At 37.4% G+C, this 17,665-nt stretch overlaps 2 protein-coding genes across 2 annotated transcripts; one reads left to right on the plus strand and one right to left on the minus strand.

Moving 5' to 3' along the window:
* Nucleotides 1-4,552: 4,552 nt before the first annotated feature.
* Nucleotides 4,553-10,208, plus strand: LOC121865958. Its single transcript, XM_042365528.1, has 3 exons — nt 4,553-4,633; nt 6,527-6,692; nt 8,552-10,208. Exons 1-3 carry the CDS (start codon nt 4,553-4,555, stop codon nt 9,121-9,123), a joined length of 819 nt encoding a protein of 272 aa, XP_042221462.1. The 3' UTR covers nt 9,124-10,208.
* Nucleotides 10,145-12,057, minus strand: LOC121865957 (putative nuclease HARBI1). Its single transcript, XM_042365527.1, has 2 exons — nt 11,210-12,057; nt 10,145-10,667 (listed from the first exon to the last, which is right to left on the minus strand). The coding sequence occupies exons 1-2, from the start codon at nt 11,871-11,873 to the stop codon at nt 10,309-10,311; spliced, it is 1,023 nt and encodes a 340-aa protein (XP_042221461.1). The 5' UTR covers nt 11,874-12,057; the 3' UTR covers nt 10,145-10,308.
* Between the last annotated feature and the right edge of the window lie 5,608 nt (nt 12,058-17,665).

Consider the following 17,665-nt stretch of genomic DNA (forward strand, 5'->3'; position numbering starts at 1 on the left):
ATGTATATGTCTTCCCATTTCGTCTTCTATCCTTTCTTCGTGTTCACTATCAAAATCTTCATTTTCCTCATCTGATATTTTAAAAACTTTTACCCATTCCCTTTTGAATGCTGACTCTTGTTCATTTTCCTCGTGCAGTTTTGTTCCATTTTGGTCTTTAATGTATGGTGTTTTTTGCTTGTTGTGCCCCATCATCTTGTTTATGGAAGTCCAAAATGTTTTTGTGTCTTTAGTCATGTCAGCCGCCATTATAATATCATTCCATTTTTTATTGTTTCCTTCCTTACATGCGTCTCTTAATTTTATCTGTAGTGCTGTCTGTGTCGTATATAGCCACCTGTTACTGCCGTGTCTTTCCATATACCTGTTTATTTCATTGTAATGGGTTTGGATTAATTTAACTTCTTCTGGTAGTCTGTTGTTGGGTAATGTTCTAAAGTGTGAAGTAGGAGTGTGTTTGGTTATAGATGTTTTTATTGCTGAGTGCAGTCTGTCCATTTCTGAGTCTATATCTTCTGTTGTTTTCCCTTGTAGGTTAATCGAGTGGTGATTACTAAGTCGTCTTTGAAGCTATCCCAGTCTGTTTTACTCATTTTCAGTCTCTTTTTTATTGGTATCTGTATGGGGCTTGTTGACAGTGTTAGTATAATTGGCAGATGGTCACTGCCTGTAAGAGGTCCCTGTATTATATGGTAATTGAAAAAGGCTTTGTTGTTGGTAAAAATTTTGTCTGGTGTCGATTGTGTATTGTGATTTCTCCAGGTTGGAAAGTTAGGACCCAGATGATTGATTTTCCCTAAATTTATTAATTGATTAAGGGCGTTTCCCACGACGTTATTATTTGTATTGTCAAAAATCCTATGTCTGGCGTTAAAGTCTCCTAAGATGTACATCGGATGACTATTGTTAGCCAATTTTAATAGGTCTTCTATAGGTAAGTAGGGTCGTCTCGGTGGGAGATAAGTAGTAGCAATAATTACGTCTCCTTGAGTTGTATTTATTTTTATTGCTAGAAATTCATCCTGGAAGTCATCAATTAGTTTAAATTTTAAGTTTCTTTTAACCGCTATCGCTACTCCGTCATTTTTCTCGCCCGATTTATTTCTTTGGTTTACATAATAGTTAAAGAGTTTTATGTTGTTGTTTTCTGTCTCACCGTGACCGTTTATTAGTATAATGTCAGGGTCAATTTCTTGATATATATTACTTAGGTTAATTCTCTCGGTCTTCCAGTTTCTTACGTTGTGTTGTATTATTCTTAAAGTTCTTACTGTTTGTCTATTGTCCATTATTTCTTATACTTGGATTGTGACTGTTGAAGTGGAGACCTATCATCCTGTTTCCCGCTTCTGACTCTTCTAAACTCTGACGGGTCTACTATTTTAAAGTCTTTGGTCGTAATCTTTAGTTTGTCCGTAGTAATTAGTGACCAGACATAATCTTCACTTAGGGATTTTTCTTGATATGTCCACTTGTATATCCCTCCTTCACAGTTTTTTACTATTGTCCCTCCTGTTGGTCTCGATGTTGGGATTCCATGTTTTGTTGTAGTGATAACTTTTAATCCAATTTCTTCAGCAGATTCAGGTTGTATATTGTGATCAGTTTCCATCTTATCTTCTCTCCTCCTACTCCTTTGTCTTATAGTCTGTCCTTTTGTTATTTCTATCTTCTCTTTGTCACTTCTAGTCATTTGTCTGGGATCTCTATCAATCGCTTGTGTTCCTTGTGTATCAGCTGTTGCTCCTTGCTCAAACCTTTGTTCGTCTAGATGTAGTCTTTCTCTCAGTTCGCTTGCATATGTTGCCTGAAATAGTTTTTCGGATTGTGGATTCTCTGGAAATATCATCTCTGGTATGTTATTCAATTTAAACATTTTCCTTAATTCCTCATTGTATGATCCGGGTGCAATGATATTGTGCAAATGTGCATGGATCATACTAATCATTACCTTATCATGTATTGGCTCACTTAGGTTTAATATGGTGGATTCTGGTCTATGAGCCTCTTGGACCGCTCTCTTTGCTATTTCGACGTATGTCGTATCCTTCTTGTCTTGTTCCTTTTTCCTTGTTCCTTGTACTTTATCATGTGTTTTTTTATTGGGCATGCCATTGCTAACGTCCTATGTCCTATGTATACATTCCCGTTTCTCTTACAGTTGAGACAGCCAACATGTGTATTCTTACATTCAGTGTAGGTATGGTCGTCGCCTGCACAATCTGAGCAGTACTTTTTTTCTTTTTCCGGACAGTCTCTCGTTGTGTGTTCTTCATATTTGTAGCAGGAGAAGCAAGTTTGCAGACTGATGAATGTCTCCTTCTTTATTTGATGTGGTGTGACTGACATGTTGAATATTAGAAAGCCCTGTTGTAAAACTTTCTCAGCCATTGACACTTCTTCAAAAGTAATCTTAAAAACATGAGTATAGTCTTTTATCTTAATGACTTCTTCAATCTTCATCCACCTGTTTTGGCGTTCCAGTTCATCTTTCAGGTCTTCCGATGTCTTCCTCCCGATCTCTTGGTCGACTTGACGAACGAAAACTGATCTTTTTGCTTTTTGTTCTGGTGGCATGACAACAATAAGGCCTTCATTGTAAAATATATCTCTTGCTTCTTTTGAAAGGATTTTATCTGAATCAAAGTCATCTTTACAGATTACTTTAAAACCTTCATTGGTGCTGAATATTCTTGTTAGTGGGACTTGCAGTTTGTTGTAAGTGATTTCTGCCACTTTTCCCCTTCCAATAGAGTGTCCCTTATCTCTATGTTTTATTCTAATGCTTGTTGTCATCTTCTTGATTACATCTAATCCTACCTATAACACAGGGCTCCTGCCTGGGAGCAGTGACCCCGCCCCCCCCTCTTGGACGGGCGTCGGGCTCGTAGGGTTCTGCACCCAGGTTACCTGTGACTATAGTTATATCTAAGAAAGTTGCCACCTACCGGTGACCCCCGGACAAGGGGTGCCCTGCACTATCACAGGTTCCCTTGCCGGATCGACCGTATCGCTAAGTCCCGCCTCCCGTTCAAAGAACGGAGTGCATGAGGGGGATGAAAAAAGGAAAGAAGAGGACTTAGAGAGTAGAAACAGCCTACCTACCACGCCACGTTCGGTTAGCCAATCAGAGCACCGCAGTAAACGTGCATGTATCACGCCACCGTGGGGCACCACTGATTGGCCAATCCAGGACGTAGACGCACGGGTAGTAGTCAAAATTTGGGGATCCCAAATATTTGTTTTTTCCAAAAGTTGGAATTTCCCGTACAATCTGTGATGGTAATTACACCGTCACTATGTTGAGTAAGTACAATCACTAGGATTGAGTGTCTTATCACAACAAAGTTGCAGACTGCTCAAACATGCAGCAAAAGAGGCAGGTCTTCGCAGCTCCGGGTCCAGCAGTCCTAGCCGCAAAACATGTAGCTATGCTTTATTTATTTAAGTCACCCGGCTAGAAAGTCCGTTTTCTCATTGCTTCAGGACGCCTGAGTTCTTCGTTTTCTCTCAATCTTAGAATGCACCTGAGACTTCATTATTCCTTAGTAATGACAGAATTTGAAATTGCAACTGTGGTTGCAATTGGAGAGGCAACTTAAATATGTTTGTTTACAGTTGGAACATTCAAAATCCATTGTGAGTGGTGTTGAAAGCTTCAACTGTCCTTATTGTTAGTAAAACTTGTCAAGTGATTGTCGATTTTGTCAGTATGAATAGCATATCCTTACAGTGTCCGTGGGGATATCCATGAACTTCCGATTGCTATTGAAGTTATATTATTTTGTTGCCCAAACATCAGGGAATCTGATGTTTGTAGTTTAGTTAGTGTCAGGTGTCTATTTTAGAAAGTCATTAATCTACTGAAAAGATTCTGTGAAACTCAAAATCTCCAAGACATTAACGGCTGTTCGCCAGAAGAAACTCCCTGGCTGTGGTCTGTGGTTTCCGGCAAGTAGAGTTGTTAGTGCGTATGTAACTCCATTTCACCTCTTTCCTGACAAATTCAATCCCTGATTAGATAATAAAAATAGACGTAGGAAATTAGCCTAATCTGTGAACCTGACGGTCACAGCTAGGTGTACAGCGATCAATTTGTGTAGAAGGTCTGTTGTTGGTGAGATTAGTCTCTGGTAGGTATACGTGGGCCGGAAGTGCCCCAGGCTCACATATATACGGATGCACGAGGAAAAATCACACTTTCGTGATTCTTCCTCAATGCATCTCCAGGTATGTGAACGATTGTTTCCCGCCGTCATGTTAAGTCAATTTAACTTAGTCGATTTTTTTTGAATATCTGTGTTCATGTTTTAACATAGTGAAATAATCCTGTGCCAAATAAGTCGAGTAACGTAAATATCGTCTGTATCGTTGCCAGACGTATGTTTGGTATAGTTGAAGTTAGACATTTACACACTTTCGTGAATCTTCCTCAACGCATCTCCAAACACTGTTTGTGTTGGCACCACTACTGAGGTTCGGTAGCCGCCTATGGGTAAGATGGTCCTTGAAGGATATCTTAAATACGGCGAGATTAGAGTCCGACGGCAAGATGACCCAGAAAACGCCGTGTGGAGAGATTCTACCTCCCCAGGCGCTCCCTTGCCAGCGAGCCTCGACTCAGCTGGGTACAGTAAACAACCCTCGTCCCTCGTGGATGCACTCTTGTCCGGTCCATTGATCTTGGCTATATGTATTGAGCAGTATTAATATCCATGGTTGGGGATGACTAGCAGAAATATAGTATCCTAGGTTAAGTATTGAACCCATGGATGTTCGTGTCACTAGCGATACTGTTGATTGTAAGAGTTAAGTTCACCACCCAGAGGTCCTACCTCTGAATGCAAGATAATGTGCCATGTTGTTCCTTCCAAACTAACAGGATGTGTTTGATATTATTTTAATTGTGGATTTTGTCTTATGTGTTTTGTATCCATCTGTATTGACAATGATATAATATAATGATTGTTAAATGTTGTCACCAAGAATTGAAGATTTAATGTATTACTTGTAAAGTAAGACCTGAGGGTCCAGTCCTATCTGAACGTGTAAAGTATCTAGTGTATTTGTCAAAGAAATAATACAACATTTGTTTAATGAGGAAACAAGAATTGAAGATTTCATTTGTTACTTGTAAAGTAAGACCTAAGAGGTCCAGTCTGATCTGAGTGTAATTAATTAACATCTTATTCACTCCTTGTGTTAATAAATATTTAATTAGTAAACTACTAGTATCACCACTCTATTCCTTTCTAAACATTGGTTCTCAGAAAATAATATTAGTAACTCACGTGCCAAGTCTCGCTAACACGCTACCTAACCATTTCTTGAGATATGTTATATTCTAATAAAAGTCTGGGTGGTGGCAGGCTACTGTTGTAAGTATAATAAGTTTTATGCTAAGAATGACATGGTTCCCGAGACTAATCCATGGTTTAGATATAATTAAACAAGATATACTTGAGAAAAGGTAAGAACATAGGAATTCAGAAAATACAATACTTTATGAAAAGAAATGAAGAAAAGAAAAGAACATTGACTTGGAAAAAATAAGCAGAGAAATATAAGAGCCACTTCTATACGAGTATAAGCCAGAATATAAGTAAGTAATTTAAATAAAAATATAAGTAAATAAGACAGGATCTTAATATAGGAAAGTCAAGGACCATGGTTTTCCGAGGAATAACAAACAACCGTTAGAGATTGGCATCTCTTTACTATAAAAATATAACAAAACTCTGACACCACTCAACAAACATCAAATAATTACGGGAGTCAAACCATTAATGGAAGCAAACACTTAAAGGAATCAAACAAATAATAGAATCGAACAATAAAGGGGAGTCAGCAATTAATGGAATCAAACAATGAACAAATATTTCCTACAGCAGTGGCCCTGGGGGAAGGTTCTGGAACGCGGTGATGCACACTCAGGGCAGGGAAGCGTCCACTTCGCTCCACACTCAGCAACGTCTTGAAAAGGCAGGAGAACACCGGGGCACCGACGGAATGTGATGAACTGATGGTCGTGGTATGCGGTAGTGGTAGATGACCAGAGAGTTGGCAGTTGATAGGTGAAGGTCTGGGAACACAGCCCACGAGTCAGGGGCCGGATACTCAAAACACCTCATAAGTTACGTTTTTCAGCATGATACAGTACCATATATTGTGGAAGCCTTACAGTACCATAAATTTAGCATACTCAAAATTTAATTATGGTTCCGTAAGACTTCCGTAAGTTCTCGTAACTCTAGTGTTTACCCTGTAAATTAAGTTCTCTTGTCGGACGGTAGATGTCAGTGTAGATGCTAGTTGGCCAATCAACGCTCAGTTAACAAAATCATCAACCAATCACAAGAGAAGGAGAAATCAGCTGAGAGCGACGCACGTAATATTATTTTGTAAACATGGAAGGACCACCAGCCAAGATGAGACGGCCTAATTTCAGTGAGGCTGAAGTATACGCTCTTGTGACTGAGGTAGCCAAACGAAAAGAAATGATTTTAGGGAAGTTGGACTCAAGTAGTTGTACACTTCAACTCAAAAACCAGCCTGGGGTGAAGTGTTAAATGCGGTGAATGCTGTTGGTAGAGTCACCCGCAATGTTACTGAAATTCGGTGGAAGTTTTCTGATCTTCGTGTTAGCGTTAAGAAAAAAGCAGCACAAGATAAGAAATATGCTGGTGGAACAGGTAAGTCATAATAGTGTTAGCGTGGTTATTGATTGACAATATGAAACAAACTTAACTATGGTTTTTCTGAGGCTTGGTACGATTTTACGTGTTTGTAAACTCAAGGAAGTAAGTAGTGTGGTGGCTCTCCATCGTGAATGAATACACATATTTTCCTTATATGAGCACATTCATTAAAAGAAATATCGTTCTTCGAAGTTTTCCGTGTGAGTAAATAGTAAAAACTTTACCGTTCAACCTAAATTTTTTTTTTCTTTTTACGTGGATTAACCAACCCAGGCACAGTCACTGACCCACTTCGGGGCCTGTAATAATAATTCTTTAGTACTATTAATAAAAATACCTCTTTATAAATAATAATATTAATAACAAATAACCATAAATACCGAAATGAAAACACAAAAAGTGAGAATCACTATACAGTATGTATGTTGTGTTGTCGATATTACGAGAAACAATTGCGACCCTGCAATTGTGTGTAAATGACACATTTAGTCAGATCAGCAACCTTAGACTTGCTCCTAATTTTCGTGATGCCATATGGCAGCTGGGTCTACCATTAGACAACACATTATGCTTCCAATATCTTCCCACCCGGTAGTCAGGGAAGTCTGTACTACTGTTAATAATTTCCCCACAACTTTTGGATTTTCTTATTATACCTATCATCTAGATTACACAATTTTAAGACACACTTGTCATTTTGTCGCAACTGACGTGGAACAGAGATAGTTAATATGAGTTTGTGTGGCAGGGCGGCGGAGGCCTCCCGTTGGTAAAGGAAGCTAGGTTAGGTAGGTTTGGTTACTGTTATAAACTACATATTAATAATTACGTTATTTCCGACGGTAATGAAGGTCATAATGTATAAGTTGCCATAGAATTCCTTTTTTTATGTCGTTAATTTTCATTCATCAATAGATTTATATTCATATTTGATATACATTAATATGTAAATTTTACTTTGTTAGGCTTATAGGCAAGGATGTTCTATCTTATGAGTTTACAACTAATACAGGTTGAAAATTTCTGGCTGCGACTATTTTTTTTGACTTATTTTACCATTTATTGTTTGTTACCTTAAATCTAATTAACTTTTGACATAGATAAAGGAGAATTTTTGTGGCTACAGCTACAATGATAGGTTAGGTTATAATGTTTGGAACTATTTCAGTAGATTCCTTTGTAACTATGATTTCTGCCAAATATAACATAGTTAGCGTATAGTGTATGTAACCACAGCTCACAGTAAGACAGTTATTATTTATATTTTCTCTTCAAGGTGGCGGCCCCCAAATTGAAATTACATACACTGCAATTGAAGAAGCAATTCTTCAACTATTAGATCCAGCCTCTATACAAGGATTCCAGGGGATGTTGAAAGTGAAGAACCTATTAATGGTAATTCAGTCAAAATACTTTTCCAACCCCCTGATATATATTTTGTTCTTTTCTGTCCTTCTTTTTATTTAAAAAACACTTTTGGAGACATTTTTTCACATCTTGATTTGGAAATACTGTACAGTATACTGATTTTTTATATAATTTTGAAAAATAACAACACTAGTAAGTTGGTTTCATTTCTAGCTTGTTTATTGCTTCCCTAAGTTATATATTAAATGTTGTTATAACTCGTATGTTAATGGACAAAATTGAGAAGTGCAAATATAAGAAATTTAACGCCTAGTTGATATTTAGATTTAAAAATATTTTAAACAAATATATTTAGATGGTCAACACTATTTTTCAAACCATTATTTTTCCTAAAAGCTTTTGTATATTTGGAAATACAGTGTAATATTTTAATTATACTCTTAACATAGACTTCAATCAACCTATTATACTACATTTCTTTCCAGAAGAAGAAAGAGAACCAACCCCCGGACCCTCAGGAGCTAGGTTTACAGCTACCGGTAGTTGTTTCCGAGAGGAATTTATGTTTCGGCCCGTTCAAGAGAAAGATGATTCTATAACCCTCATTCTGAATGAGGATATACAGGAACATGATATCACAGTACCCATTGTGCATTTAGAACCTGAAACTTCAGCACCTACAAACATTCCTGGAATTTCATCATCCGGAACATATGAGGTTGAAACATGTAGTTCAAGCAATACTCGTCAACCTATTGCTGCTACCACGGAACAGCGAAGTAGGTCTAGTACCCCTTCTGCCACAGCTGTTAGGTCAACTGTAACTGGTGATTCCACTGATGAAATGGGTTCATCTCCAATGCCAAGTACGATCAGAAGTGGCAGGAGGCCACGAACCTCTTCTGCCCGAAAAGATGAAGATCTTCTTCGAGAGATGCTTCGTGTTCAAACACAAATGAGGGACAGTTTTTTACAGCTTGTAGCGAACACCGAGTGCATTGCATCTGCAATGCTATGCATTGCAAGAGTTATGCAGTCGAAAAATCCTATCCAATGATGCTGTGTTTATGGTATGTGTATATGTAGTTGTTTACTTAGGTAAGTCCTTTACTTTTGGTAAATGTGATAATAGCGTGGTTGAAAAGTCATCAAACACTTATTATAAATTTTCCTTTGAGTGATTGTTATGAAGGAAGACGGCATGTTAAAAAATTGTGTAACTTTCACTTGCAGCCTATACTAGTCATGAAAATGTAACAGGAATATTTAGCTCTCCATAAGTTCATTAAAATCATGAAGTTAAGTGAAAGACACACATTTGTCAACTAATAACATGTGTTGCAGTGCTACTACGGGTAATGTTTACCCAAGTTTTGGGTAAAAGTTCCTACCACACTCAAAATTATATGTTTGAAAAGAGGCTCATGTACTTATTTTTATTTTTTAAAGGTTCCTTTATTTTGTAAGACGTAGTCAATTTCCAGTTCAACGAGTTTTATTTATTAGTTTGTAGTTTGCGAAGTATGATTCAAGTAGGTTGAAACAGAAATAATGGTGCAAATTCACCAACAGCCTACTGTAATCGCTGCTATTTAACACACATTAGTCTCCAAAGCGCAAGTTGTTGCATTGGTTCTTTCATAAGGATGTGCTGTCTCATGTTACATTTTATAGCTTAACAAGCAAAGAGTACTGTATTCTATTTTTTTCTTTATTACTTGTAGTAGTACAGTATTGGGTTATAAGTTTCTTTTAATTTACGGGTATTGATGCAGGTAATTCTAGACATGAAAATTATACTGTATTCCATTCTTAAATCTAAAAAATGGCAACAAATAACAGTAGTTGTATTATTATTTCACAACGATGTGGTGACCCATGTCAAATTGTGTAGTTTAAGATGCAAACAGTAGCAATATTTTTTTATTGTTTCAATTTCTCAAATATGTTTTATTTAAGGATTTTTTGTTTCACAAACTTTAGTGCCTTTGGTATTTAGTAGTATTAAAAGTATACTGTATTGGAATCAAATATGTTCAAGGATATAGTACATATACTATTAAGGTAAGAGAAAGGCATTTAATTTCTATAAAGAAGTTTATTTTATTATGTACAGTATATTGAAAATAAAAGTTAAATCAATGTACGCTTTATTCGCATTACCTCTGTATACTGCACTAAAAAATACTATTTAAACATAGAGGAAAAATGTATTGGTGAATTGATATTTGATTTTAATTCATCAAGTAAACCAATTACGGACTACATTGGCTCTGACTGCTTGGCCTGTCCCTGCTACAGCTGGATTGTCACTCTCTCCATCATCGTCGACCATGTCGTGGGGAAGTGGTACCCTTCTCATTAAACAATAATTGTGAAGAAGGAAACATGCATTTACAATTTTGGCACATTTGGAAGGATCGTATTGAAGTGATCCACCAGAACGGTGAAGGCATCTAAATCGTGATTTTAGGACACCAAAAGTTTGCACTACAACTACGCGGGTTTTGGTATGGCTGTTGTTATACCTAACTTCTCCAGGGGTTGAGGGGTTTCTGAATGGTGTCATGAGGAATGCCTCTAATGGGTACCCACTGTCACCTGGAATAACAGGAGTGATTAAAAAATAAAGACAAATGTACAGCCCAATAAGAAATATAATAAAAAAAAATTACAATGCCCTTGGGGGAATTAATCCCTCAGCCCACTCTTGTACCTATAAGCAAAAAACATATAAACTATATAGCTGCATTACCAAACAATGAGGCATAATGTATTTGCTTCCATATAAAAATAGCAATATAGCACAAATATTTTAACCATTTTTCAACAACCAACTGTAAGACAAATAAAGATATTAGGTGTGGGCCACTAATAATGTATGTGCCGTCAAGTGTCATAGCTTGGTTTAGGGAAAGTTATTAGGTTCAGCATAGGTTTATAAGGTCAGTGATGTCAAACTTAGTCGATATGCACGGTTAAACATAGCTGTAAAAGTGTACCGTTCCTTAATTCAACAAATGAATGATTTATCATGTACTGGGCAGTTAAGTAAGGTCCTCCTAGCATTAGAGCCTATGTTCCACCTAGTCACATTGATTAGCTGAAATAGGAAAAATCTTAACCGTGCCATTTAAACTTACCAATCAAATAATTATCACCAAAATCACCAGCCTCAAAGCGACGGCGAAGTAAGCAGTTGGCCCAGATGAAGGCGTCATGTTTACAACCTGGATACTTGGTGCTGTAGTTTGTGATCAACCCATCGGCATTACATACTACTTGTACATTGAGAGAGTGGTATCGCTTCCTGTTTACATATGTTCCTTCATTTTCAATTGGGGCTTTTATGGGTATGTGTGTTCCATCAATTGCACCAATGACTCTTGGAAGGTTTCTTATTCTGGCAAAACCTTGCACAGTTCTTGCTATTTGTACATTACCTGTTGGCATCTTTATTTCAAATCTTGCCCTTTCTGTGAGAATTTGGGTCACATCTCTAATAATTCTACTGACACTAGCTTGGGTAAGACCAACTGTATCACCAAGTACATGTTGAAAGGTTCCACTGGCGTAAAATCTTAAAGCAACTAACACTTGCGTGTGTATGGGAACAGCATGAGATCTTCTCGTTCTACGCCTTAAAAATGGATCTAACTCTTCACACAGTCTTAGAATTTCACATCGAGGAAACCTATAATATCTAATTAGATTTTCATCGCTTATATTTATGGGATCCAAAGGGTCCCGATACCTTCGTTCACGTCGTAAAGCTCGATCATGCAGATAAGCTACAACAAGTTCCATTGCAGGGTAACTGGAAAATGAGGTCCAAGTGTTACAGGATCAATCTGCAGGACAAAAAATTATGCAATGGCTTAGAAGTTTGTTACAGTATTGTTTTTATGTTGATACTAACTTATTCAAAGTTTTATCATTAGGCCTAGAATAGAAGGGTTATGCCTGTGAAAAACAAAAATTATGGCCTTAAGGTTTTGCCTGGCTCTCATCATTATAATTCAGCAACCATTGACAATATTACTGATTGCTGTCTTGGCAGTCCCGGAAGAAGTCTCTCTCTCTCTCTCTCTCTCTCTCTCTCTCTCTCTCTCTCTCTCTCCATTCCCCCAAACCCCTCAAAACCTCAATATTTCTCTAAAATTAGTTTTCAAGTTTACAAATTTTACTGAAAACAGAAAGAGAAAACGAGCTAAAAGCTATGGTGGTGGGCGAGGATAGGGGGTAAGGGGAGGGGAGGTGGAAGGGGAGGGAAGGTGGAAGGGGAGGGAAGGTGGAAGGGGGGTTCAATTGCGGCAGTGATTGTCCTGTACATACCAGACTCCCATTCGGAAAAAACAAACACATTCGGGTTTAAATTAACACCGTTGCACGATGGTGAAACTCCTGGTCCCTAGACGAGGTTCACGAGAGAGAGAGAGAGAGAGAGTTCACACATCTATCTATATTCCTGTATGCTCTACTTTCCACGTACTGCCTGAACACACACACACATCAGCTTACCTGCTTACGTGCCGTCATGCCTGCAGGAACCACTTTTAGTTACATAAAAAGGACCAGCCTCACTTTGAAGCAATTCCCGCTTTGATAGAAAGACCACTGGTGAAATGTGTCACTAGATCTGACATATCTTGACCTCGGGTCTAACTTCCAACAACCAGCCAACGTCAGTCCTACAGGAAATCCTCAACTTTCCACTGGTTTACTCACCTCCGGCTGTCTTAGACTGACTGACAGACATTCATTTCCATCACAACATTCTTGCCACCTCACTGATGAAGGGAATAAAGATATGTTCGTTGAGACTTACTCGATGTTGCCTGTAATGACATGCACGACAATTACAATAGTGGAATTAGTAGTAGTAGTAGTAGTAGTCTTTGTTGCCGTGATAGTAGTGGCCGTATCAATAGGTGTAGTATTTGTAGCAACAGTAGTTGTAATCGTTAAAAGTGGTAGCAGTAGTCGTAGTAATTGTAGCAGGAGCAATAGTAGTAAAGTAGCTGTAGTAATAGTAGCAATAGTTGTAGTAGTACTAGTAATAACAATATGAACAGCATGCTTTTCCTAACCTTTCATTACTTGTCAGTTAAAGAGAAATGTGTTGTGTCAGCGTCAGGCACCAAGCCGATAAACACCTTATAACGCACTTATGACAACTGACCACGACCACTACCAGGTAACTTGGCGGTAAAGATACGAGTTTCAATTAAGTGTTTTGAGTTGGCCGGCCATTAATCTTGCCCAGGGAAGCCAGGAAACGCATATTTATTGAGACAAGAAAAAGGACTGAGCTTCGGGGTTTCCAAATTGCATATTTTCTCTGGTACGATATGAAATGCATTTAAACAAATTTTCCACAGGATATTTTATATAGTCGGGGATATATTAATGGTTGGTATATATGAAAGAGAGGGCCTACACATTCCTAAATTGGACTGGTACACTAAAGCACCTTGTACGGGTTTAGTGAACTCATGAAAACCACAGTTTTATTTCACTAACTGACGTTTTAATAGGTTACCTTTCCCATGAATCTTTTTCTCATGTGTAGATAGATTTGATTTTATTATATATATATATATATATATATATATATATATATATATATATATATATATATATATATATATATATATATTTATATTTATTTATTTATTTATTTATTTATTTATTTATTTATCATGTCTTATTTTTTTAAAGTCTGTAATGATTCTTTTCCCGGGAATTTGTTACGGTAATTTACTCACTTAAGAGCTCTTTCAGAAGTTTCTGAATTGGGGTGGAATAACTGGAATTTTCTATTTGAAATCGTACTTATTTTACCAACTGACACGAATATGTTATTGAAATCTGACTAATAATTACGAGGGTTGTCTCCTGCAAGCACCTATCTCAATATCATTTACTAAATAAAGTGCTGACACATTCTACTAAGTGATTCAATATTCACGCTCGCTGTGACTCACTCTTACTGACCCTTGGGTTCAGCTAACCCTTCAAGAGTTTCAGTGAGTCGAGGACGTGACAGAACTCAAACTCTTTATATGAGGAGTTCCGGAGAGCTTCGGACAGCTGACTCGTGCGACAATAAGAAACACATTTCCAAAGGTCCATTGACAGCTACCAGGGAACACTAGATATCTTGTGGCAGCTGTCGAAAACAATGCTACCCTGTGAAGAATCTATATAACGGTTTATGTATATTTTCTTGACTAGTTTTACCGTGAGAAACAATGGTCACTCACTGCATGGCGTCGATTTCATTTCATTTCATCATTTTTTCTTCCGATATTTTAATATTTGTCCAGTTGTATCATGAAGCACTGCCCCCACCAAGTTAAGCTGTGTACACGGCCGCCGGTAATAGTGACGTTACCTTACATTAGCCACGAGGAACCAAAAATAATATCCGTTATCCGTTATCGGGAGCCAATTGAACATGTATGTAAGCATGTAGGGCAGTGGTTCTCAACCTTGTTTGCCCCATGCACTCCTTTCACCATATGTCAGGATGTCATTCCCCCCTCCTTTCCAAGATTGTCTGCCTCAAAAAGTGCATTCCAAATAATATGCATATAATACTGAAAATCCTTTATTTTTTCCATATTAGAATCAGTTTCCCCCCCCCCTGAAAACCTGAGGGGGGAAATTCCCCCCTGGTTGAGAACCCCTGATGTAGGATGTATGTATACTGTACAACTGAGTTCTTATGCCATGCGAGGATTTGTTTTATAGTTTGCGTAATGCTAAGCGATCCGAAACTGTCTCGGTGAAATAAACAAGACGATTTGTTAAGTACTGGTCTCACTGTTTGATGTATATATTAGAGTGTTTATCTTATTAATTATATTTTTATTTATATCTTAACTCTCATGTTTCTTAATTCACTGTAGTGTATAAGATCATTTGATACAGACAGACATTGATGAAAGTAGATCAAATCAGCTGAATGCCAAAAGAAAAGAAACTTACAAAAGATTTTATTTTTCTATTTTGTTTTGGTTTTGCATTGCCATTTTTTCTCCTCCATACCTACTGGCGGCTGAACAGATTGACGAGGGTAAAACCACAATGAAGGGGGAGTCATATCTGCACCTCTAATTCAGGAGGAGTTTAATGGAAATAGTGGCGTAGTTTGATGGTTTTCGGTCAGGAAGCTCTGTTGGTGGCCTTTCCCTGCAATGTTTTTTTTTTTGTTCTCGCGAATTTGACATGACTTGCAACACGGCCCAAGGTTTAGAGTTTCTTTGTATTAAAATATTATTAGTTTGCTGCAACGATTCAAATATTTCCTATTTTGTATGTATGTGTTTTTATCTATAGGTGTTAAAGAATGTATGTGTTTTGTTTGTAAGATTTTTTTGTATTTAAACTTGTGGCACCTTTGTTTAGCCCTGACTTCTATTTACACACCTCGATCATATCGCCCCTCACTCTGACGTCTCTCGAGGGAGTTAAAATTCAGATGCTTTAATCTGTCTCTATAATAAAGGCTCCAACTGCCTAGGATTAGTCTTGTCATCCTCCTCTGATCTCTCTCTCTCTCTCTCTCTCTCTCGGGAATTATAACACCCTGTTATATCTATAGATAGATAGATAAAACCAAAGACCCGAACAGTGATTAATACAACACGCCCCCGGAACAAGAAAGCTTTTAGTGTCGCCTCTGTTTGTGGACTATGTATACAAAATGGTGTTTGTATATCCCTTTATCTTCCGTCTTCTCGTCCTATACGGCTTTGTGTATATAATAAAACACCGATAAGCGGTGAGATTGTCGGCCAGTATGGAGCTCTGATCGGCAAACTTTCAACATTAAAACTAAATAAGTTCATTCGGCCGAAATAGCTTTTGCATCTAAAACTCACTTTGAGAACTGAAGCCTCATAAAATGGTGTAATGCCTTCTGAAAATTCTCTCCCACGCACTCCTTCCAAGATGTGTTGGGGAAATACACTAGTGTGGAGACCTACACGCACGCCCGCCACACCCTACTGTACTGTATATATGTATATACTGTTTTAGACTAGGAGCACAAAGTTGCAGTTACAGAATTTGTTAAATTGATGTAAAAGTTTTCACATTCATTGTATGTTCATTAACAGTGTATCATCGGTAATAAAAAAACTTTGTTTATATTCACAGTTATTATTTCAAAATATTTTTTTTTCTGTTCAATAACTATTACGAAAACCCAATGATAAACAAAATAGAATTATTATTTCTCCATCAAGTTTGTTTTGAAAATCACCAAAAACTGTATTGTTGACAAAAGTCTATTTATACATGAATGCATCTGTGAATTCATGCGCAGGATATATATTTTTGTTTATGTATTATATAAGATTGGTATAAAAAATTAAGTAAATTAGTAGAGGGAAAAATTAATCAATAAAAAAAATTTAACTGCAAGTTTATAAGACAAATAAATAACCCAGTTAGTAAGGTGATGCATCAGTTCGTTGTCTTTATTACCAGGACGACGGTGATCCCCCTTAGGTGCCTATTGTGCTGAGGTCTAGCTAATACTGGGGTAAATACTTTAGCTCTTTAGTAGAAGAGAGTCAAATAGTGATCTGGGCTAAGAATGATATGGCAGTGGCCTTCCTGTCCCTCACTCATTTCTATGGCGTGTCTCTAACTGCGGGTCTCCCTCTCTGTTTAGTTACTTATGTTTCTTAAATTTATTTTTGTCTACCTGTCTCATTTTTATTCAGTCTCCTTATCAACCCATACGGCTATCTAGGTACCTGTTTCTCCCTGTCTCTTTCTGTCTTTTTCTCTTACTGTCTTTTATTTTTTTCCCTGTCTATCTCTACAAAGGTACAGTATTCCCCTATTTCTTTCACACACACACACACACACACACACACACGCGTGCGCGGATTAAAAATAAAAATAAAACCTTTGCTTCAGAATTCTTACGACAAATTGAGTATAATGACTCAACGCCCACTCCCTCAATTCGTTGCCTATAAGAATCGACAAAGAATAGTGGTAAACAATGGACCTGTTAATTTTGGCTGGTTGAAGTCATTCTCGGGAAGCAGCTGTGAGTCTCAAGTGCATCGTGGCCTTGGACAACATAATATACCACCAAGAAATAATGGATGAATAAATGAAGCTTCGTAAATTGAATTCCATTTATGTTTTGTCGAATGGAAAAAAAAATTGCAGCCTTGGTATTATGGTTGGGGGAATTCCGGATAGTGACGGGCGTTTACTTAAGAGAAAAAAAGAGGCAAGAACGTTAAGTGCATCAAGACTCCATTACTTTAATTACATATTCATGTCCAATTACACCATCGAGGTTTAATAGTTAATGGCATTTAAAACTCATTTAATTACCCTTTCGTTGGTTGATTAATGGTACCTTGACGCAGTAGAGTTCATGTCATCAGAGTATATTATTTAATCGTAGTGTTGGGAATTAATTAAACCTGAAGTTAGTCTGTAATAGAATCAAGATCTGTGATGAGTGCCATAAAGACTTTTGCCTGACTAATGGCCTCAGACCTTCTGTATTTACAACCTTTTAACTTACGATCATTAGAACATTATTGAAGCCACATAACTCA

The sequence above is a fragment of the Homarus americanus genome, unplaced genomic scaffold (genome assembly GCF_018991925.1).
Source record: "Homarus americanus isolate GMGI-L3 unplaced genomic scaffold, GMGI_Hamer_2.0 scaffold29295, whole genome shotgun sequence".
Lineage (NCBI taxonomy): Eukaryota > Metazoa > Arthropoda > Malacostraca > Decapoda > Nephropidae > Homarus > Homarus americanus.